A 21375-nucleotide genomic window follows, 5' to 3' on the forward strand; every position below is an offset into this window, starting at 1 on the left:
GCGAGAGGCTCGGGTCGGGCGCCGCGCCGCCGCCGCTGCAGCTCGAGGTCGGGTTTGGGCGGCAGCTGCGGGTGGCGAGGACCGCGCCGGGAGAGGCTGCGTGGTTCGAGTTCGCGGAGCTGTGCGAGGCAAGGCCCGGCGAGCCGGCGCGTGGCGCGCCCGACTTCCTCGCCCTCGCGTCTGCCGTGCGGACGGTGCGATCTCCCCGAATCTCGGCGTATCTCCCCATATCTCGCGTCTGCAGTGCGGACGGTGGGCCTCGGCGTGCCGAGATCGCCCGAGATCGCCCGAGATCGCCCGAGATCGCCCGAGATCGCCCGAGATCGCCCGAGGGTAGGTGTACCTCAACGGCGTGCCGAGGCTCCACGTGCGGCAGCGAAACGAGGCGCGCCGGTTGGTCCTCCTCGTCGACGCCCTGTACGAGGTGGGGAGATATGGGGAGATATGGGGAGATATGGGGAGATTGCACCTCTTCCTCCTCGTCGACGCCCTGTACGAGGCGCGCCGAGATCTCGGCTGTATCTCGGCAAGATCGCATCTCTCGGCTGTATCTCGTCGACGCCCTGTACGAGGCGCGCTGCGCCCTGCATGTCGCCGCCGAGGCGCCGCTAGCCGAGCTGCTCTCGCCGCTGCTCGACGGAGGCGGCGCCGACACGATGATGGCCGGCGCAGAGGTAGCCGTCGACGACGCGGGCGCCGCCTCACTCCCGTTCAGCGTGGCGCCCGTCGGCGGCCGCTACTCGGTCGACGGCGAGCTGGCCTCCTTCTTCACGGCCAAGGACGAGGCCTTCATGCTCCGGCGCACTCTCTCGCGGCTCACCGAGATGTGCGGCCCGCAGGCGGAGTACTAGTAGGGAAGGCGTGCTGCTCTGTGCGTGCAAATGTCTGTGTGGAGAGGAGCTGAGCTGAGTTGTAATGCGTCCGTGTGTGTGTGTCTATCAGCTAGAAACAAAAGTAGGGAACTTTCACAAAATGCGCACCGCGCGCGCGCGCGCGCCCCGCGGCCCGCGTCCGCCCGCCGGGTACCAACCTCGGAGAACCACACACTGTCACTCCCAGACCGGTCACCATCCGCGCAACTCCATAGCCGGGTTGTCTCTGTGTCTGTCAAAGAAATCGTTTTTGGCTCCTGGAAGAGCGACCACGCCCACCCGTGTCACAGCTCAATGCGCGTGCGCGTCGGGAGGCCCCGCGGGAGCCCCCCCCCCCCCCCCCCCGCCTGCCAGAGCCCGAGCCGTCTTTTTTCATATGCGGTGCACGACCGCCGGCGGATCGCACCTCGGCCCGTCCTGCCCCGCAAGCAGCGCCACCCTCCCCGCCCCCCCAATCCGCGCCTTGGAGGCGCGCGCCTGGCCGCGTCCCCGTAGCCGCGAGCGCCGCCAGCGGCTCGACCGCTCCGAAGGCGTGGGGCTCTCTCCCTCGAGGGCGGCCACCCATGGCTCGTGGTGCGGAAGCTCTGCGGCGGAAGCCACCTCGCCGACCGCGCCGCCATAGCGGTGGCCGAGGATGTCTGCGAGCTGGCAAAAGCGTAGCGCCCACTCGCGCGCCGATGGCAGCCCATCCTTCGATGGCATCGGCCGGAAGTGGTAACGCGCCGCTTGCACCGTCTCGATGCAGACCACCTGTTCATGCGTGGCCGTGTGTGAAGGGCCGCGCCATCGACAGCCCGGCCCGCTGGGTTCGGCGCGTCAACCTCGTCGGTTGCGTCGACCGTGGCGATGGCCTCCCAAGGGATGCTCTTCACCTTGCCGAACGGGACGTATCTTCGATTGACGTGCTGATAGCAGAGACCCGGCTGGCCGGCCCGCAGGCCTATCAATATCAAAACCTCACCTCTGCATGCTATCCGGGGTCTCCCAATCTCCAGCAATCTGGAGCAAACCGATGTAGAGGTATCTCACGCCCCACGCCACGAGCTCCCCACCGTCTTTGAGCGGGTACACGCGACCCTTCTCCATCAGCGCGCGCAGCTCGCCACGCAGCGACGTCGCGAGGTGCTGCCGGTCGAGGGCGTCGCGCACCTGCCGCGCACCCTGCGCGCGCAGGATCTCAGCCAGCTCAGCGCTGCCTATCCACGCGATAGGGGCTAGAGTGGGTGACGCGACGCTGGTTTGACAACCAATCCTCGAGCAGTAGCTCGGCGGCTACCTGCGTAGAGCCGTCGTTCTCGGGCCGCCTCCCGGCGCCGCTCGAGCGCCGCAATGCGCGCCGCCATGCGTGCGCGCCACGCCGCCTGGATGCGACGCGCCTGCCGGTCCTCGGCCCTCACCACGAGAGCCATCAGCTCGCGCACCTACGGTCCGCATTGTTCCCCGCTTTACGTCCCCTCTTGGCGGCCTGAGCGACGAGCGGCCGACACCTTTTGCTTGGCGAGCGAGGCGCGCCGCGCAAGCACGCGCCGCCACGCGCTTTGGAGCCGCACTGCCGCGCCCTCTGCCGAGCTGACGGGCAGCCGCCGCGCCGAGAGCGGGTCGGTGCGGGGGCCCAGCGCCTGCGCATGTGCGTATAATGAGCCCTTCGATAGCGAGCAAACCAACCTCCGGTCTCGGCCACAATTTGGCCGGGAATTGCCGCATCTCGGCCTCATCTCGGGCGGACCTGCCTGAGCGCCATCATGAACGTCTGGCCAACGTTGGCACCCACCGGCGAGTGGGGCAGTAAGCCACGGGTACGATCGGGCGAAGGAAGTCGCGGCGTAGAGGTCGGACGAGGCGAGTGGCGGCTCGGCGGCGCGGCCAAGCCGGGGGCAGCGGCCGGAGGGATGATAGCTAGGGCGTGCTTGAAGGCGCGGACGTCGTTTAACCGGCCGCCACCGGGGGCGGCGGCCGGAGGGACGATAGCTAGGGCCTGCTTGAAAGCGCGGACGTCGTCCAACCGGCCACCGCTGGGGGAAGCGGCCGAAACCGCTGCGCACAAGCGGGGGGGGGGGGGGGGGGGAGGTCACGCACGGGAAAACGAACTTGGCTTATCTTGGCATAATTCTGGCTCGATCGCGGGCTGCAGCATCTCGGGCGTCGTTTAAGCGGCAGATGAACCAATGAACGCACCTGCGGACTCTTTGGAGGTAAAGCTGCGCCGTGGGAGACGCAGCGAGCCAAGCGCGGGCGGAATGGCCGGAGGCGATGTTTTCACCGAGTCAGCCGCGCCAAGACGCCGCAGCCGCCGTGCAAGCTCAGCGTGGCCGGCCGACTCAGCGAGGTGGAGTGGGGTGCAACCGTCTGCGGTTGTGCCGTCCACACTCGCGCCGCTCTTGATGAGAAGTAGCGCCGCGGCGAGGCGGCCGGTGTGAGCGGCGGCGTGGAGCGGACCCCACCCATCGTCGGTCAGCTGCCGGATAAAAGGCACCTATCCACGAGGGCGCGCGGAAGTCTCATAAGCTGCGTGGAGAACACGTCGGCACGCGGAAGGGGTATCACGTCTGCGGAGGTCTGCGGCTGTGCGAGCAACCAACGGAGCGTCTCCACGTTGCTGCCGGAAGCTGCTGCATGGACTAGACGCCACCCTCCTGGGCCAACACTCTCAGCGCCTGAGGAGCGAGGGAGGATACGGCGCTGGAGGAGCGGGGCAGAAGGGGGGGCAGGGGCGGGGGGGAGGGGGGGGGGGGTGTCTAGGCTGAGTTGACTGGCGCGGAGTGGACTGCGCACCGTCGCCAGTTTCGCGCCGCTGCTGCAAGAGCCAACGGACGGCGTCGAGCTGGCCAGCATGCGCGGCGACGAGGAGAGGGTCCCAACCGCCCTCTGGTGCGGCATAGGCCAGCCACTGCGGCCCGCCCGCAGAGGCGAGGAGCCACTGAAGCAGCTCGAGATGGCCCCGGCTGGCAGCGATGTGAAGCACGCCTGATGAGGAGTCGAAAAGGAGGGAGTGGTGACGGAAGCGGTTGCGCAGGAGGCACGGTCTCGACTAGCTTGGCAAAACGCGCCGTGGCCAGTTGAAGTCATCGCCTCAAGGCTGGCGCCGCGTGCGTGCACGAAGCGCACGAGAGCAGCGTGGCCAGCATCGATCGCACAGTGCAGTGGCTGCCAGCTCAGCGCCGCCTCCGCTCCGACTGCGGCGCCCGCCTGTAGCAGCCACTCTGCGACACCAAGGCATCCACCTAACCGAGTCACTGGCGTGAGCCCACACGTGTAGCGACCATTACTCTCGCACTGGCAGTGCCGACGGCTGCGTTCGCGCGTGCGTGCGTTTTACGTGCCTTGTGTGCCGGCAAGGCGTACGCGCAATGGTTAGGCAGAGTTTGACAGGGAGGGGGCGAAGGGCACCATGACAGGCATAGTGAAGAGGAGTCCACTGCTCACGGTCGCGGACGTGGAGGTTGGCTCCTTCCTTCACAAGCAGCTGAGCCATCGGAAGCTGGCCGGCCTGGACAGACCAGCGGGGCGGATGGTCACGGGGCCGACGGTGGCTACGGGACGGGCGATGGCAATGTGAGGGGGCGGGCGTGGCAGCGTCAGCGCCTGGGCGGCAACGTGGAGAGGCTGCCGGTGTTCGGAGTCGCGGAGTTGCCATAGTGCCGGATGACGCCTGCGGCGAGCGGAGCTTCATATGTCGGACGAAGTCACACTTGCAAGGGAGTTGCCGGTCAGCGCACCGCAGCAGCTTGACCATCTCTTGGAGAGTGCCTACGGCGAACGCACTTCCATGATGCCTCGCGCATGCGGTCACTAGCCTACTCACTGCCCAGTCGCTAGTACGGCCGTGGCGCGCTCTTTGAGCACCAGATTGTGGTTTATGCACATGTGCATGCTGATGTGCATGCGCATGTGCATGTGCCGCAGTTGCGCCAACGTGCTTGCGCTGCTGCTGCGTGCTGGCGTCGTGGGCAGCGGAGACGCACCGGAGCTCGCCACTTCGAAAGCAAGCCGCGCGACCTCGTCCGGCACCGGGACGGGGATGTCCGGCACCTCGCCACCGAGGTGCGGGAGGGATGAGCCCGGCATGCTTGGCGGCCAACAGTGCGTCGAAACCCGCCGACCCGAAGTGCCCGCCTTTGACGCGTTTCGACCGGGAAGTCTGCGGGAAGTTGAGTCTGTGCCAAGCGATGTTCTGCTCACTTCACAGCCTTGAGCACTTGAGCACTTGATAGAGTCGATTCCGCATGGTACGGGACCCCTCGATCGTGTACGACAGCATCCCGTCACCGTCTCGGATAGTCGGATTTGTGTGGAGTCGAACCACTCCGGCGCTGTGCGTCCCGGCGCTGTGCGCTGGTCTGTGAGAGAGTCCACTTTCGATGTGGCGGAGTAGTAGCACCGGCCATGGCCGCAGGAAGCGCGGGGGAGGGCGCTGGGAGCAACACGGAGCTCCGTTGGACGCGTTTTCAAGATTAGCGTGTCAGAGTGTGAGTGAGAATTGGAACTAGCCGTTTTGTTCGTTAGAGTCGTTTGGTATTGCTAAATCTCTCTCTCTCTCTCTCTCTCTCTCTCTCTCTCTCTCTCTCTCTCTCTCTCTCTCTCTCTCTCTCTCTCTCTCTCTCTCTCTCTCTCTCTCTCTCTCTCTCTCTCTCTCTCTCTCTCTCTCTCTCTCTCTCTCTCTCTCTCTCTCTCTCTCTCTCTCTCTCTCTCTCTCTCTCTCTCTCTCTCTCTCAGATGAGTACAATAAGGCAGAGGACTTGAATCGTTTGACCGCAGTCAGCCGGCTCGCTCCTGGTTTACGCCTCGCAGGTCTTGCACCACATGCCGCTTCGTCTCGTCGCGCAGCCACGCAACCTCGGCGTGGCGCACAAAGCCGCGCCGCAGCAGCCGCGTTGCGATCGAGACGCCCACCACCAGTCCAAAGACGCACAGGGCGGCGGCGGCGAGGAGCACCAGAGGCCCGGCAAAGACGAAGCACTGGCAGTTCCGAGGCCACTGCACCTCAAAGTCGTCGGGGATCAGGCCGAGCGCCCAAGCGAGGATCGACGCCACTCCAAGCAGCGCACACAAAAGCAGCGCACCGGCGCCGAGCCACACGGACCACGGGCAAGCAGGGTTGTGCAGCGACAGCGACCCGCCGGTCGCCGCCGCGCTGTCGCCGTCTGGCGCATCGAGCCCGGCGCCCGGCAAAAGCAGCCTGGTCAGCTGCCGGGCAGTGGTGCTGTCGATGCCCAGGCCGGCGAGGCTGTCGGTGCCTCCTCGCTCCTCAACCTCGCGCGACAGCCACGCAGCGATCACGGAGCACAGCACAACTAGGCACGAGGCGATCGACGCGAGGAGAGCAATGTCTCGCGCTATCGTCAAGCGGTAGGCCAGTAGCTCAATCGGCTTGGCTTTGCGAGTGACCACCCGGTATCGAAACCTGCACGTCCCGCAGTGCGTAAAGGCGTTACCGCGCCTTGTGGATCTCCAGGTGTCGAGGCACCGGCGGTGCACCAGGCGCGCAGAGCCAGAGCAGAGGCACGGCTGGATCATGCCGGTGCCGGCCTCGGTGTCCGGACACGAGCTGGGAAGCTCCTCGAAGCAGACACGACAGACGAGACCGCTCATCCTGCGAGGATTGGTGTGACCCCTTCGTCCCCCGAGACCTAGCGCGGGTGGGTTGGAGGGGGCTCGCCCCGTTCCTCCCCATCGGGCCGCGTGAGCGGCCTCGCCTCGCAGATTCGTTTCTCGCGCCTGGGTCAGGCGCGCGGGGCATCCCCCGGGTCGCTCGACCAGCGATCCGAAGAGTGGCCGCTATGCGAGGGAAAGAGCGGGGCCCACGGGGTACGCCTCCGTCCGGCCCCCTCCGAGGGGGGAAGGGAATTGTGGGGTCCCCACGGGCGCCTCAGTTCGGCCCTCCCGAGGGGGGGGAGGGGAGCAAGGGGGTGGGGGGATCGGGGCGGGGGGGGAGGGGTCTCGGTTTCATGGGTCTAATGCTTGCCTTTCGGGGAGGGGCCTCGGTTGGAAGGCGAGGCTGGCTCAACCCTACTTCTTCCCCTCCTCCCTCGAGGCAGCGAGTAGGCAGCGAGGGGGGGTATCGAGCGCCTAGATGTTGAATGTGCTGGCGGGGTCGGCTTGGGTGAGGTGGGCTCGGGCGGGCGGGCAGGCGGGCAGGCGGGCAGGCTGGCGGGCAGGCGGGCGGGCGGGCGGGCGGCGGGTTTGGGAAGTCGTATCTGGCAGCAGCAGCAGCAGCAGCAGCAGCAGCAATGGTTGGGTAGTAGGGCTAGAGGGTCGCTCTACACTTAGCCTCTGCAGCGAGCGAGCGCTCAACTTAGCCCCCGCACGGAGCCGGGCTCGGACTTAGACGCTGTATGGTCGGGGGCCATGAACTTAGACGGCACAAGGCCAAATCCGGGTAAAACCCGGGTATACCGCCAAAAGTCCAGGTTTACCCGAAAAATACCTGGACGCGTCCCGACCAACGTATGCCGCGCACGACGCCATATCGCCTTGTCCCAGGGCCAGTGCGCTACTTGCGGCGCGCAACTCCTGCTCAAGTACGCGCACCGTACCATGTGCTGCCGCTATGCGTGTCTTAAGGCGGCTGCGGCGAAGCGGCGGGCGCGGCATGCCGATGGCAGTGCGGACGATGCGGTTGCGATGTGTTCTGCTTCAAGATCGTGGCGGTGCTTGGCATGCACTTCTGCGATCCCAATCAGCTCATCGCAACGAAGCAGCGCAACAAGCTGGCTGCTGCCAACAAGGCCCTATGCTAGATCTACCTCACGCGCGGATCGTTCAAAGAGGACCAGCATACACAGGCTTCCTTGACATGCGTTTGTTTGAGCTTGAGGCTATTTGTGAGAACTGTTTGGCTTGAAGATTGCGCTCAAGAAGAGCAACGAGAATCGGAAGAGGAGGATGCTGAGGCGGCGATTGCTGAGCATGAGAAGGATCGATCCGGATTAGAAGGCGCCCGCCGCAGGCGAAGAAAATTTGGGGGCTAGCGCCGTATCGTTGATCACGGTGGGAGCCTCTTGGCCCCAGGCTGTGCCACGGCCGACTTAGCCGATGTAAGAGGCTCTCGCTGATCTTAGACCGCGTAAGCACCCCAGCGTGACTAGTCACACTTAGACCCGCTCAGCCTCGAGGCTCAGAACTTAGACTACTACCCAACCAGTGCAGCAGCAGCAGCAGCAGCAGTAGCCGTGGCCTCGATCCTGCGGTGTCTAGTCTTTCAGTCTATCTAGGCGGCCGCGAGGTTAATATACTGAATAATGGTGTCAAAACACCGGGGGTGGTTGGCGCGCAGGCACCTGAGGGGCGTTCGCCAAGCGCGCACTCGGCTCGACGTTGTCCCCTCGACAACACATAAGCTCCACCCAGACTCACGCCACACCGTTCACGCTCCCTCTCTCTCGCTAGCGCGCTCGTTTTTGATCTGATCTGCTCCCATTTGGGCTTTCCTTCCCGTCTTCTTCTGTCCTCTCTTCCTCTTTGCCGCTGGAGGGGCACTGCTGCTCGCCTCGCCGCCTTCCGCCATCACGGTCGGCGCCTCGTCGTCGAGCGCCTCCCCTCGCTCGCGCCGCCCGAGGACCGTCTCGCCTCCTGGAGCACTACTGCTCGCCTCGCCTCCTGCCGCCGTCGCGGCTGGCGCCTCAGACGTAGATCTTAGCGTGGAAAACACACGAAGGACAGGGTCGGACTGTGTGCTAGTCCGAGAACTACGGCCCCAGGGAAGAGAACCCTGGTGCACTGGTTCGCAGGGATCCGCCCCACTAAGCCAGGCAACCTCTCTCGAGGCGGCTAGAATTAATCTCAAGAGGTTTCCCCCCGACCGGTGTCAATTCGTTACACCTCCGAGCTACCCGCTAGCCAAGCTGCCCAGCCGCCAAGGAGCTAGCCATTGGTGTGGCCATGCTCCGAGGCGGCCACGGCAGATGGCCATGCGCGCTACGCCCGGTTGGCTCGGTATAACCCCGCTCCCCCGCCCCTCTGGGGAGAGGTGCCTGAGTCAGGCTGGCGAGTTCGCGTGTCCCTGGGCTTCCACCGAATTTCCCGATCTCGCCTCACGCAGGGCACCGTCTCCCTGCCCCTTATGTCGCTAGCCACTCCGCTAGCCATGCCGACCAGCCGACAAGGAGCTAGCTCCGAGGCGGCCACGTCGGCGGGCCATGCGGGACGGCCATGCGAGCGGGCCTCTCCGGGAGCGGCGGGGTGATCCCCTGCGCAGACTTGCAAGTGCCCCCCCTCGGCGCGCGCTGTGCACCTGCAGCGCGGCCAGGCACCCACCGACGATGTTTGGTACCGCGGGCCCCTGTCCGTTCCCGGGCCCTCGCCCCCTGGTGCGGGCGTATGTAGTCGTGTGCCCTACAGCTCGAGGTCGCCGCAATCTTCCGATCTGGAGGAGACGGGCTATCCCCGTGAGGATCAGATCAAGAGCATCTCGTCGTAGCCGGTGGGGTAGTCGTCCTTTATCTAGGCGCCGCCCACGCGGCCGCCAGACCCACGGTGGGGCAGAGAGCGCGCCGGCGGAGGAGAGCGCGCCGGCGGAGGAGAGCGCGCCGGCGGAGGAGAGCGCGCCGGCGGAGGAGAGCGCGCCGGCGGAGGAGAGCGCGCCGGCGGAGGAGAGCGCGCCGGCGGAGGAGAGCGCGCCGGCGGAGGAGAGCGCGCCGGCGGAGGAGAGCGCGCCGGCGGAGGAGAGCGCGCCGGTGGAGGAGAGCGCGCCGGTGGAGGAGAGCGCGCCGCCAGGAGGAGGCGCGGCGCCTGTTGGCGCCGGTGAGACGCCGATCACGTAGGCGCTGCGATCCGACCGCGTCCGCCGGAGGCGCGGGCACCGAGGCGAAGGCGTGCATGGAAGTTGGTGCGCTTGATGTACACCCGAGTGTGAGTGTGTGTGTGTACTCACTCACCTCCACACCCCAGTGCCCAAATCCACACTTTTTCTCTCTCTCTCAGTGTACGTACTTTTAGCTTACTGGGAGAAAAGAGAGAGGGGGTTGTGTTCTCTAGGCCCCTAAGGGCCCTACGCGCGGCGTGAGAGCTCGGAAGCGAGCTTTGCACGGCGATCGAGGATGGCGCGGTTCACCCCCTTCATCGACCGAAGCGATGGAGATGCGTTCCGCGTGGTGTGACACAAATGAGAGGCGGGAGGGGTCCGTCGGCTCTAGTCGCCGACCACACCCACGAAGAAATCCCCGCAAAAAGACCGCACGGGCGTGGACCTGTTCCTTTTTGCCCATCTCAGGTGTCCGTTTTATTAATTTATTTACCTGTGCTCGTCTCCGGTCGCGCAACGCCAACGGAGCAATATTATCACAAGCGTGTGTGTGCGAGTCTGAGTGCGAGCGGTCGGTGTCTCCTGTGGGCTGAGACAACCGTCGTTTCGAAAGGATACGAGAGGGACGAACACTGTTCGAGACCGGTCGCTCCGGCCTCCATTGCGCAGATCACTAGGCACTCTTGTGCGGACGCGCGAGACGCCACGGCGAGGGTTGTTGCACGAGTATATGGGCCAAAAGCGTCGAAAATGTCCCAAAAAGCGGGTCCCCACAGCCGGCGCGCGCTGCCAGGAAGCACCGCTCGCGTGTCGGCGGCACTCCCTGGCACCCAGTGAGTGCCGCGAACCGACCAGACCGATTGGGCTCGACGCCGTGCTCGCTGTGGGGCTGCAACAAACTCGCCGCATGCGTGCCACCGAAGGTGTCCCGTCGGAGGTGGTGGAGTTTGAGAACTGAGGCTGCGGAGGTGACGCCTGAGGTACCGGCTCGTGCACGGCGACTCAGCCGGCGACCGCCACGGGCTCAGGCGAGACCTGTCGACGCGTTCCGGCTCAGCTTCACCATGGTCCTCGGGCGTCTGTCGACGTCAGGACCACCCATACAGCTCGAGGGTTTGAGGTCGCAAGAGCCAAGATGGTGGCGTTTGGACATCCCAACCATCCCACAAGACAGCCTGTAGGTGATGGCGGGACGGTGCAGTGTTTGTGGCACTCGGCAGTAGGCACCTGCGGCACGGCCCCGCTGTCGGCTCTCGCGGGCTGCGGAACCGGCCCCAGAAGGGGACGGTCCGGGCGAGTGTGGCAGCTCCTGCGCTAGTATGGGCACCATCTATCACAACACTACTGACCCTGGCCATTAGAGCTGCCAGGGATAGCGTCAGGAGCCGGTAGGAGTCAAAACCCCTCATATTTGAGACATCGTGGCCCATATACTCGTGCAACAACGACGCCGGCCCCGGCGCACGCGACGCGGTGCGAGAAGGCAAGCAAGGCGAGGAGAGTACTGTCGTGTGACGAGCCGCACAAGCGCAGCCTCTCATCGTTAGACAGTATCTCATACTCCCGACCGCACACGAATTTAGTCCATCAGCGTGATCAACCCGCCCCGATAGTAGAGGCAGTGCGCGACAATCTCGAGCAAACCCCATGCAATGGAGATACCGCCGACGATCTGGCCCCAGATCTCGTATATGCCGAGCGAGTTTGTACCCACCACGACCATTAGCACGCCGCATCCCGCATAGCAGCTCAGGAAGCCGAAGTATTTACTCAGGAAGCTGAAGCGGAATATGGCAGCGGCGATCAGCAGAGCTGAGAGAAGCAGCAGGTAGACGATCGCGAAGAAGGTGACGAGGTCGAAGATGTTGAAGACATTGATGAAGGACACAAAAGAGAGAACGAACACGGCGAGAGAAACGGCGACTTGGCCGCCAGTCAGCATCTTCTGAGGGCTGAACGCCCTGACAGTCTGCCGCTCGCCGGCGTCGCCAACTTTGGTTGGGAGCTCCGGCGCGGCCCAGGTTGGCAGCGTCTCAGGAGCCATGCCGACGACTGCTGGCAGCTGAGCTGCGGCGGCGCCGTCTACAGCTGCAGCGCGGAAAGCCCGAGAAGTCGGCGCGTGAAAGCGATTGCAAAGGAGTCTCCGGGTCGGCGCAAGTCTGTGTTTCTCGTTTTACCACCCTTTGGGAAAAGAGAGAAAAGACAAACGAAGGGAGGGATATTTGTGTGAGATCTGTGTCCTGATTTGCCAACAGCATACCATCGTCGCGAGCCCGAGCGCTCACATGTAGTGAGGCCCGCCGCGGTGGATGGTCTTGCCCTCGAAGGTGCTCCGCCGGCGGCTGCTCGGGCCCGCGCTGCACTGTCGTGCTCATCTTTTGGGCGCCGAGCCGGGTCGAATCATGCGACTCGAGCGACGGATCAGGACGCGGGGTTCGACGTAATGGACACGAGCACCGCCGCCTGAGGGATACACACACACCGGCAGCCGCCAGCCGGGCCACCCACGCACGCACGCTCGGGGAGCTACACGGGGGGCGGAGAGCCCATATGGGAGGTACCGCTCACATGGCGACGGGCCCTTGCGGTCCTTGCAACGAGGCTGGCTCTCACGGCTATCATTCTTAGTTTAGCTGCGAAACGACTCAGGAGCGTCCCAGAAGGGGGGGGGGGGGGGCGGGGCGACCGGCCTAACCTCACACGGCGTCCCGCGCCGCCGCCGTGAAGTCGTCGCGCAGACCCGACGCCTCTGTTTATTTCATACTCACCCCCGAGCAGAATTGCAGCCCCTCGGGCTTCCTCCGCGGCGCTGGTCGCTCCCAGGAAAGGGTGCGCTCGATGAAGGCACCGTTTCGCCTCCTCCTCTCCTCGAAGGCTATTTTTTGGTGGCACTGCCTCAAGATCGCCCGCTGCAACGACAGCGCCCCTTCCTCCTCCTCGCGCCGCCTCCGCTGTAGGATCCACTCCTCACCTGGGACACGAGTCATGTGTGTTGGGGGTCGGCGAGCTTCCTGTCCATGTAACTAGTGTCACCTGGTCCTGCCGCCGGGCGAGGGAAGTCGGCCCAGAGCTCCTCGGGCAGCTGAGGCGCTCGATGGGGACTGCGCAGCACGAGGTGCTTCCGTGAGGCGGGCGCCTGGTGGAGCCCTGGCCAGCGACCCTCAGATCCAAAGTTGGCGCCTGGGAGGGGCAGGAGAGGCGGCCTCAAGCCTACAGGGCGCCGGTTGAGGAGGCGTGGTTGCGGCAGTGCTATCCCTGGCGCCTCGATGGTCGAGGGACGTGCGGTACCCCGAGGGGTTGAACCCGTAATAGTGCCGGTTCTTTGGGATGCTTCGGGGAGTGTGCCTACGCCAGGCACGGTGATAGAATGCCTCAGGAGGTGATGGCACGAGAAGCTCTGTGCGCATGAAGTCAGGGGGCAGGGGCCGGGCTCTCCACCAGGAGGGATCCAATATCCACTTAGCGACGCCAGGGCAAGTGGGTCGCGCCACGCCTTGAGATGAGGCGCCTCCGGGTTGTGCTAGGCTTTCTGCTGTTTGCGGAAGCAAGCCTGGCGGTGCCGTCGCCCGCGGGAGCACCGTGCCGGTGGGTGGGTGGAGCCGACTTGTCGAGCGGCAGCCGCGGCGTTGGTGCGCCGTCCGTGGGCTCGAAGAGGCCTTGGGCTGTGGAGGCCGCTGCTGCGGCGAGGGACATGCACACACAACCGTGACTTGTGTGGACGAGGCAGCGCCACGCCGGGCCGAGCGGGGGAGGGAATGAAACGGCCGGACCCGCGTTTTTTCAGTGAAAGAATTTAAACAAAAGAACTCTCTCTCACAGCAGACAGGCTCGACACAGGTGAAAGAATTTGCAGTGAAAGAAACTCCGACCAAGCGGACTGCTGACAGAGTTTGCCTTTATATAAAATGAACTCGGGGGCACGGGACGCGGCACAAACGGGGCACAAACGCCAGGCTACAAAGACGGGGAGGCACGTAGTTTGCCTCCCTTGGCTTGTCCGTTTTCTTTCTTTCTTTTTGAGTTTGTTTGCGTGAGGTAGCCTGGCTGTTCTTCACCTTTCTACCTATGTATGTTAGCAGGGAGGTGATGTCCTGATGAGGAGTCAGTTATGCGCGGCGGGCGGTTAGACGTTACGGACGGGGCGAATCGAACGTTCGGACCTACCCTACCTACCTGAGTGAGGTAATCGTTTTTTCACACAAAGCGCTTTTTACCTTTTTTGTCCTTCTCTTTCTCACTCTGCTTATTAAAATGAACTCGGGGGCACGGGACGCGGCACAAACGGGGCACAAACGCCAGGCTACAAACACGGGGAGGCACGTGGTGACGCAAGGGAGTCTAGGCGACCGACGGTGGCGTCCTCCAACGCCGCACGCAGCGAGCCTGAGCTCGGTCGCAATTTCATCCGCCGCCGCGAGCTGCAGCGCGACTGACCATGCGCTGGGCTTGCAGCGACAGCCACGACCGCGTCGACCAGCTCGCCTCGTCCTCGTGCTGCCGCGTCGAGAGCTTGTTGCGCACCTTGTCCTTCATCTGGTAGAACAGCCGCTTGACCGCGTTGCACCACCCGCCAAAGGTTTCAAACAGGTACATCTGTACGTCCGTGTCACCGAGCGCGAGAGGGCGTGCGCGTAGTCCGCCTTCTTGTACGCCACGTAGCCGCCGCCGTCGCTCGGCAGCCTGAAGTCACCGTCCCCGACAGCGTCGCGCTGCTCGAGGCCGAAGACGTCCGCGCTCGTGCCGGGCTCGGTGTTGCCGAGGCCGACGAAAGCGCCTCGCTAGCCCGGGGCCGACGTCCTCCGGATAGATAGGAAGGCGAAACACAGGCGGTGTGGGATGTAATCTCTCGAGGTCTCGATCGAGAGCCCCCGGGGAGGGGCGACTCTGTACCTGGCCCCCCTCGTTCAGCATGGTGAGCTACACTTTGGTGGGTGTTGCTGCGATGAGCCTCGCTGTGGCGGCGTTGTGTGTGTGCGTGGTGTACTACGACCTGCTGTCCCTACGCGATACCTACGACTCCGCTCTCGGCCTCGACAAGTGGCTTCAAACAGTGCCGCAGAAGCAGCAGGCACCAGAGTAGCCGCCGCCGCCGCCGCCAACGCTCTCTTGCACCACCGCCGCGTACTTCTCACTGCCTGCCTCTCGACCTGCTCTCAGACGGGCCTCTACGCTGCCTGCACCGCCGTGTGGTTCGGCATGATGGGTGAGCGCTCCCGTTGGCCTTATCTGCCCGACCCTTCCTTTTCTTGCTGCGCACTGCAACGCCCTTCTCTAGCCGTATCGAGTGCCGCGCACCCCTCGCCCCTCTCCGTCTGCTGGCGGTTGGCCCGAGACGGCTTGACGCTCGTAGGCGCCGGCATCTTCGTGCACGGCCGACGGAGCGAGAGCGGCGGCGGTGGCGGCGGGCCGGCGGCCGCCGCCGCCTCCGCCGCCAGAGGAGCCAAGCAAAGGAGGACGCGCAAGGCAGACTGAGCCAGGTTCCGATTCAGCAGTAGTCGCCGACGAGGAGGTGCCGGTGTGCCGCCATCGAAGGGAGCGCTGCGGGGCGGACGGGGTGGCTGCGAGGCGGCGGCAGCGTGCGTGCGGACGTGGGTGGCGGGCATGCGGGTGGCGAGAGCGGTGCGGCGGCGGGGGCACCTGTCACTAGTCACTTGTAGACCTAGAGTAAGTCGCGGTCCTGCTCGCTGCTGCGTTTGCCGATATGTTTGGCGGCGGGCGGCGCGCGGGCTCGTCGCGCTTGTCCCCCGGCTCTCCACGAGCACGACCGTGTACGGCTCGGCTCTATCCGCTGCGGGCCCGGTGGCCGGTGGCGGTGCGTGAGGTGACGCTGACGGGGCTGACGGGCGGTGGTCAGGTGCGTGAGCTGTCGAGTGACGGGGCTGACGGACCCTCTGCGCTCCTCTGGGAGCCTGACGGGCCGGGCCCGGGGGGGTCAGCTCAGCCGTGACAGCTCTCGTAAACTTTCGAGATACATAACTCCCAACTGGTGAGGATATGTCGCATCTGAATCAGGACACCCGAAACGCTGAAAGGGGGCAACATGAGTCATGACGCTTGACGGTGTTTTGAGATTTGACGCGAGGGCGTGCGACTGCGAGCGCGCTGCCGAGGAGAGGTGACAGGTGTGCGGAAAGCGCGACGAATTACGCCCCGAGAAAGCGGACGACGTTTTGGAGCGGAATTCAACAAACTCCGCTACGTGGGCTCACTGCCCCGGCGCCCACACCTCCACCTTCTTGGGCAGCAGCCGGGCCTGCTCGTCGCCGTGGCCCAGCTGGCCATGGTAGCCATCGCCCCAGCTCCAGACAGCTCCGTCGGCATTGAGGGCGAGGTTGTGGTACTCTCCAGCTGACACAGCGACGACGCGCCGGTCAGCGAAGGCCTCGACCTTCTTTGGCAGCAGCTGGGTCTGCTCGTCGCCGTGGCCCAGCTGGCCAGCACCTCCATGGCCCCAGCTCCAGAGAGCGCCGTCGGAGAGGGCGAGGCTATGCTGCCACCCAGCCGACACAGCGACGACTCGCTGGCCAGCAAAGGCCTCGATCTTCTTGGGCAGCAGCAGCTTGCTCAGCGTCCAGCCGTGGCCCAACTCGCCAGAGCCTCCACCGCCCCAGCTCCAAACGGCGCCGCCGGCAGTGAGGGGCTGAGGGCGATGCTGTGGTTAGTCCCAGCCGACACAGCGACGACGCGCTGGCCAGCCAACGCCTCGACCTGCTTCGGCAGCAGCCTGCGCTGCTCGTCGCCGTGGCCCAGCTGGCCATCGTGTCCACGGCCCCAGCTCCAGACAGCGCCGTCGGCGGTGAGGGCGAGGCTGTGGCTGCCTCCAGCCGACACAGCGACGACGCGCCGGTCAGCGAAGGCCTCGACCTTCTTCGGCAGCAGCTGGTTCTGCCAGTCGCCGTGGCCCAGCTGGCCATCGTGTCCACGGCCCCAGCTCCAGACAGCGCCGTCGGCGGTGAGGGCGAGGCTGTGGTACTGTCCAGCCGACACAGCGACGATGCGCTGGCCGGCAAAGGCCTCGATCTTCTTGGGCAGCAGCTGGTTCTGCGCGTCGCCGTGGCCCAGCTTGCCAAAGTTTCCACTGCCCCAGCTCCAGACGGCGCCGTCGGTGGTGAGGGCGAGGCTGTGGTAGGCTCCAGCCGACACAGCGACGACTCGCTGCCCAGCAAGGGCGTCGTTCTTCTTGGGCTGCCACTGGTCCTCGTCATCGCCGTGTCCCATGCCCCGCCAGCCGCAGCCCCAGGACCAAACGGCGCCGTCCGCGGTGAGAGCGAGGCTGAAGTATTGTGACGCCGCTACACTAATCGCGCGCTCGCCTCCGAGGAGCGAAGGGAGACGGGTCGGCGTCTTCAGCTGCAGCACGCCCTCGCCGTGGCCGAGAAGGCCTGGAAGCTCGTCCTCCTCGTCCTCCTCCTCCTCCTCGCCCTCCTCGCCCTCCTCGCCCTCCTCGTTTTGACATTTCGTGATGCTGTTGCCTTCGTCCCGGCCCGTGCCATCGGGAGCAGGCGCGCACCCGCCCGCCGCTGTTGGAACCAGTCCGCTCGGGCACGGGCCCGGTTGGCAGAGTCCGCAGGACTTGGGGCACTGCTGGCGCACCGTGGAGGAAAGTTCACAAATCTGCTTCATGTTCATTTTCGCAGGGTCGGAGGGAGTGACGATCCTGGTGCTGATGCACTTGTGTTGACCCCCTGTATCGGGAAGGTCGTCGCAGGATGCGTCCGCGCACTGGCACATCTGTTGCGTATTGCCCGACACCGACACCCAGCCCTGTCGGCAGCATGCGTACCCAGAAGGACACGCGTCGTGATTCAACTGGCCATTGGACCAGCATTGAATGCCATCTTTGACATCTCGCGCGTCCTCGAGCACAAACGGTTTCGCGGAGTCCTCGCATCCGGAACCGAGGGCCCCGTCGCGGTTGAGCTGCTCCACGCGGCATTGATCGAAAGGCAGAAAGCACTGCTCCTTGACGACAATCGATGAGTTGGAATCAAGAAAGACCGAGGCGCCTGGTGCGTTCATTGCGGTGAGCCAGTTTGCCTTTGGCGCATTGTCGCTTCCGTCCAAACCAAAGAGCGGCTCGTAGCAGTCGATCACCTGGACGTCGTTCACGGATTCGGTGTCACGGCTGCAGCAGCGCGCCGCTGTGACACCGGTCTGCTCTTTCAAGTAGAGGCCGGTCAGCGTCGGCTTCTCCGCAGGGCAAAAGCGAGGCGCTTCCAGCGATGCGTGGAGCTCGGCAACGGCGTCGTGAGGGCAGCTCGTGGAGGCAGGGACGCGTGTGCAGACGTCGGAGCTCGGCTTCGGGAACAGAGCCGTACCATCGCACCAGCATCTGTCATCTCCATCGGGTTTGCACAGAGCACGGGCGGACCAGCACGGACAAGATTGTCTGGGTACCCAGCAAGATTGCGCGCTTGCCGTGCTCCAACAACCGCCTAGGCCAGTCTTCCAGCACCATTCGAACTGCTTGCACCAACTTTGCTGATCGAGCAGGTTCTCGGGCGACGAAGAGCAGCACCATTCCACGCTCGGGTCACTTTCTGGCCAAATAAGGAGGGGGGAACCCCCGGGCCAGTCAAAGTGACCCGAGCTGTCCGAGACGGTGGGACAACCCCCACTGGCGTCTGCTTCTTCACGAACACGGGAGAGGATCGCCGAGTTGAAGCGGTGTTTCTTCGACGGATCGTCCACCAAAAACGTCTCGCAATTCTTCAGCGCCGCGCTCGGGTGATTCGGGTCCTCGCAGCACTGCATCTCGATCGAGCCGCGCAGCGCTTGGAGCACTGCATCTTCAAATTGAATGCTATCGACAAACGTGTTGCCGGGACAGTGAAGCCAGCCGTCCGAGAAGTCGGCCTTGTCCGAACCGAAGGTGATGCATGATCGCTCGGCATCCGAAGACGCAACCAAAGAAGCAGCAATGAGAATCCGGCACACGGCCACGCGAAGCATGGCGTGGGCGGCTCAAGCTACGGCTTCGCAGCGGTCGAGGCGGCCGCGGACAGCAAGCGCCGTGGACGGGCCGAAGCACTCACCTGCGAGCGGACAGCGGGAGGTCTGCGCATGTTGATCGAATGAATTCCTGCAGAGAGTCAAGAAGCGGTTGAGGGTGGTGTCCCCGATGGGAGGTGCAGGCCAGCGCTCTCGAGTGGCCCTCGCGGCTACGGACACAGAGTGGCACTCTCTAGACGCAGCAGAGATGCGAGCGGGGCGGGAACTTGACTCGGCAGGATCAATCTCAGGTCAATCTCGGCTCGTAGCAGGAAAGGCAAGCGCCTACGGGATCGCGACCATGGGAAAGAGGGGGAAAAACTGGTATTAAGATGTCTGGGGGGTATATGGGGTATATGGGGGTACATGGGGGTACATGGGGGTACATGGGGGTATATGGCTACGATAAAATCTCGGGGAATCTCCCCTCGAAACGATAAGATTTGGAGCCCGCCCGCCACCCACCCACCCAGCCCGGCAGCCCCCCCCCCCCCCCCAACCCGCCCCATGCCCTCGACCCTCGCCTACACGGATAAAAAGAAATCAGGCACGGCGGCTGCACAAACACAAAAAATGAATGCAGCTGAACGGGAAGAGAGAGCGAGAGAGGAGAGCCGCGCCTACGGGCAGTACGTCGGCGGCGTGAGCGTCGAGACGAGGCCGCCGGCGCGCTCTCTCGCGTCCTCGGCGCTCGGACTGGAGCCGGGCGGCGATTGGCGAGCAAGCGAGAGCGGGTCGCTCTCTTGCCAGAAGAGAGGGAGGGCGGTCGCGCGGGACAAGGGTGGGGAATGGGCAGCAGCGGACGCGTCTCGCGGCTTCCTCGATGGCAGCGGCTGTACCTGCGAGCGGGAGTGGGCAGGCGTTGCGAGGCAGATGGGGGGTACAGCAGCTCGCGCGGCGCGGCGCATCGCGTGGTGGGGGTGGTGAGGAGGCGGCGGGTTCCGTGAGCAATAGGCGTCGCGGGGGTCTAGACGTGCAGCTATGCCTATTGCTATGCCCGACTATGCGGCATAGTTGGGCGAAATGCGGCGCGGCAAGCGCGAGCGGACGAGGAAATGGCTGCCTGGTGGACGGCCGCCAAAGTGGAATACGGGGGAATACGGGGGACAGCGCCTTCGGCACCACTCTCTCGAGGTCTCAGCGAAGCGCATCGCAGGGTGAGTGGTATGCGGGAGATGTCTGTCGTTTGAATAGGAAAAGAGCACACCTTGCACGCCTGATGTCAGTCTGGACCGCGAGCAGTCGCCGACGCAAAGTCGCCCTCGAACTCGTCGCGGTCGCGCTGGCGCGCCGCGCCGTCCGGGCCGTAAGAGCCGAGCTCGATCTGGGCCTTCTCCAGCCAGCCGTAGAGGAGGGGGCGGCAGCGCTTGTAGGCCAGAGCCCCGTCCACCGCCTCGTACCAGCGCTGCAGGTCGCGCATCCTCTTGGGCGGGAGGCGGAGGACGGTGGTTGTGGATTCGAAGGCGGTGAGGCGGACGGTGGCGGTGGTTGGCACGGTGACGCAGGCGAGGGAGGCGCAGCTGCGGAAGGCGCAGCTGCCGACGTGGAGCTCGTCCCCCGGCTCTCCACGAGCACGACCGTACGGCTCGGCTCTATCCGCTGCGGGCCCGGTGGCCGGTGGCGGTGCGTGAGGTGACGCTGACGGGGCTGACGGGCGGTGGTCAGGTGCGTGAGCCGTCGAGTGACGGGGCTGACGGACCCTCTCCGAGAGGCCCTCTGCGCTCTGGGAGCCTGAAACGCAAACGCCAAACGGCTAACGGGCCGCGGGGAGCGGGGTCAGCTCAGCCGTGACAGCTCTCGGAACTTTCGAGATACATAACTCCCAACTGGTGAGGATAACGCACACTGACAAAGAGAGACAGACACACCCTCACACCGCGTCCGCCCGGCCCCGAAGCGACCACGCCGTTCTGCGCCTGTAAAACGTAGGCCTGTTGGCCCTCTCTACGACGGCGGCGGCAGCATGGCGGCTGCGGGGAGAACACTGGAGGGCAGACAGGAGGCCGTCGGAATGGCCGAGGGAGGGGGCGGGCTCCCTGCCGCGGGCTCCCTCTCGCCCGCCGCCGGCCCCGTCGTGGCACACACGGCGCCCCTAGTGGCTGGCCCCACGCCTCCTCCGCCGCCGACCGCCGACTGGCCCTCACGCCTCGCGCACGATGATGAACTGGACGAAGGTGGAGACGGGCGAGCCGCGCAGAGACGGGTCCTGGGCACGAGAGGGGCGAGATGCAGCCGAGATGCGGCCGAGATGCAGCCGCGAGGCAGCCGCGATGCGGGCGGTCTCTCGGCATGTCTCTCGGCATGTCTCTCGGCATGTCTCTCGGCATGTCTCTCGGCATGTCTCTCGGCGGTCTCTCGGCGGCAGCCTCTCGGCTGCAATCTCTCGGCTGTAGTGCCTCGAGGTCGCGGAACTGTACGGTGAAGGAGAGGGAGAGGCCCTCCTCGGCTACGTACTCCTGGGCGAGCGCGATCGCCTAGAGGGCGTGAGGCGCGAGATCTGGGGAGATCTGGGGTGGCTGTGGCGAGGGGGTGGGGGTGGCTGTGGCGAGGGGTGGCTGTGGCCAAACCCGGGAGGGGCCAATGGTCGGCCAAGAAATTGCAGTGGCTCGGGACCAAAGAGGAGGCGCGCGGTGGTTCAAAAAAATAGGATGGCACTTTTAAAGGCTCGAACGGTGCTCTTTGCCCCGCCTTCGATGAAATCACCAGGATCGTAGAAAACGGGGCTTTTAGGCAAAATGTGGGACTCTCCAATTTCCCCCCGTCCCCCCCGGA

General features: G+C 65.0%; 5 protein-coding genes across 5 annotated transcripts in view; all 5 read right to left on the minus strand.

Annotated features, from left to right (window-relative positions):
- Positions 1-1244: 1244 nt before the first annotated feature.
- Positions 1245-4937, minus strand: EMIHUDRAFT_220485 (hypothetical protein; the record flags this gene model as incomplete). Its single annotated transcript, XM_005757378.1, has 14 exons — positions 1245-1622; positions 1694-1812; positions 1883-2068; positions 2149-2284; positions 2360-2491; positions 2599-2884; positions 3502-3526; positions 3645-3836; positions 3902-4072; positions 4147-4192; positions 4260-4323; positions 4467-4521; positions 4589-4619; positions 4692-4937. The coding sequence occupies 14 exons, from the start codon at positions 4935-4937 to the stop codon at positions 1245-1247; spliced, it is 2067 nt and encodes a 688-aa protein (XP_005757435.1).
- A 690-nt stretch (positions 4938-5627) lies between these two features.
- Positions 5628-6461, minus strand: EMIHUDRAFT_220486 (hypothetical protein; the record flags this gene model as incomplete). Its single annotated transcript, XM_005757379.1, has 1 exon — positions 5628-6461. One exon carries the CDS (start codon positions 6459-6461, stop codon positions 5628-5630), a length of 834 nt encoding a protein of 277 aa, XP_005757436.1.
- A 4730-nt stretch (positions 6462-11191) lies between these two features.
- EMIHUDRAFT_220487 (hypothetical protein) lies at positions 11192-11656 on the minus strand (the record flags this gene model as incomplete). The annotated part of the gene is made up of 1 exon (XM_005757380.1): positions 11192-11656. One exon carries the CDS (start codon positions 11654-11656, stop codon positions 11192-11194), a length of 465 nt encoding a protein of 154 aa, XP_005757437.1.
- Positions 11657-18773: 7117 nt separating this feature from the next.
- Positions 18774-20023, minus strand: EMIHUDRAFT_220491 (hypothetical protein; the record flags this gene model as incomplete). Its single annotated transcript, XM_005757381.1, has 2 exons — positions 18774-18796; positions 19837-20023. 2 exons carry the CDS (start codon positions 20021-20023, stop codon positions 18774-18776), a joined length of 210 nt encoding a protein of 69 aa, XP_005757438.1.
- Positions 20024-20384: 361 nt separating this feature from the next.
- The window catches only part of EMIHUDRAFT_439052 (hypothetical protein), a gene marked incomplete at its 3' end in the record, with an annotated part of 3587 nt that continues 2596 nt past the window's right edge, over positions 20385-21375 (minus strand). The window contains exons 5-6 of the mRNA XM_005757382.1: positions 20977-21077; positions 20385-20951 (exon numbers count right to left, since the gene is read on the minus strand). Coding sequence (XP_005757439.1) covers positions 20385-20942 — 558 coding nt within the window. The 5' untranslated portion in view covers positions 20943-20951; positions 20977-21077. The remainder of the gene's footprint in view (positions 20952-20976; positions 21078-21375) is intronic.

This window comes from Emiliania huxleyi (assembly GCF_000372725.1).
Source record: "Emiliania huxleyi CCMP1516 unplaced genomic scaffold EMIHUscaffold_91, whole genome shotgun sequence".
Classification (NCBI taxonomy): Eukaryota; Haptophyta; order Isochrysidales; family Noelaerhabdaceae; genus Emiliania; species Emiliania huxleyi.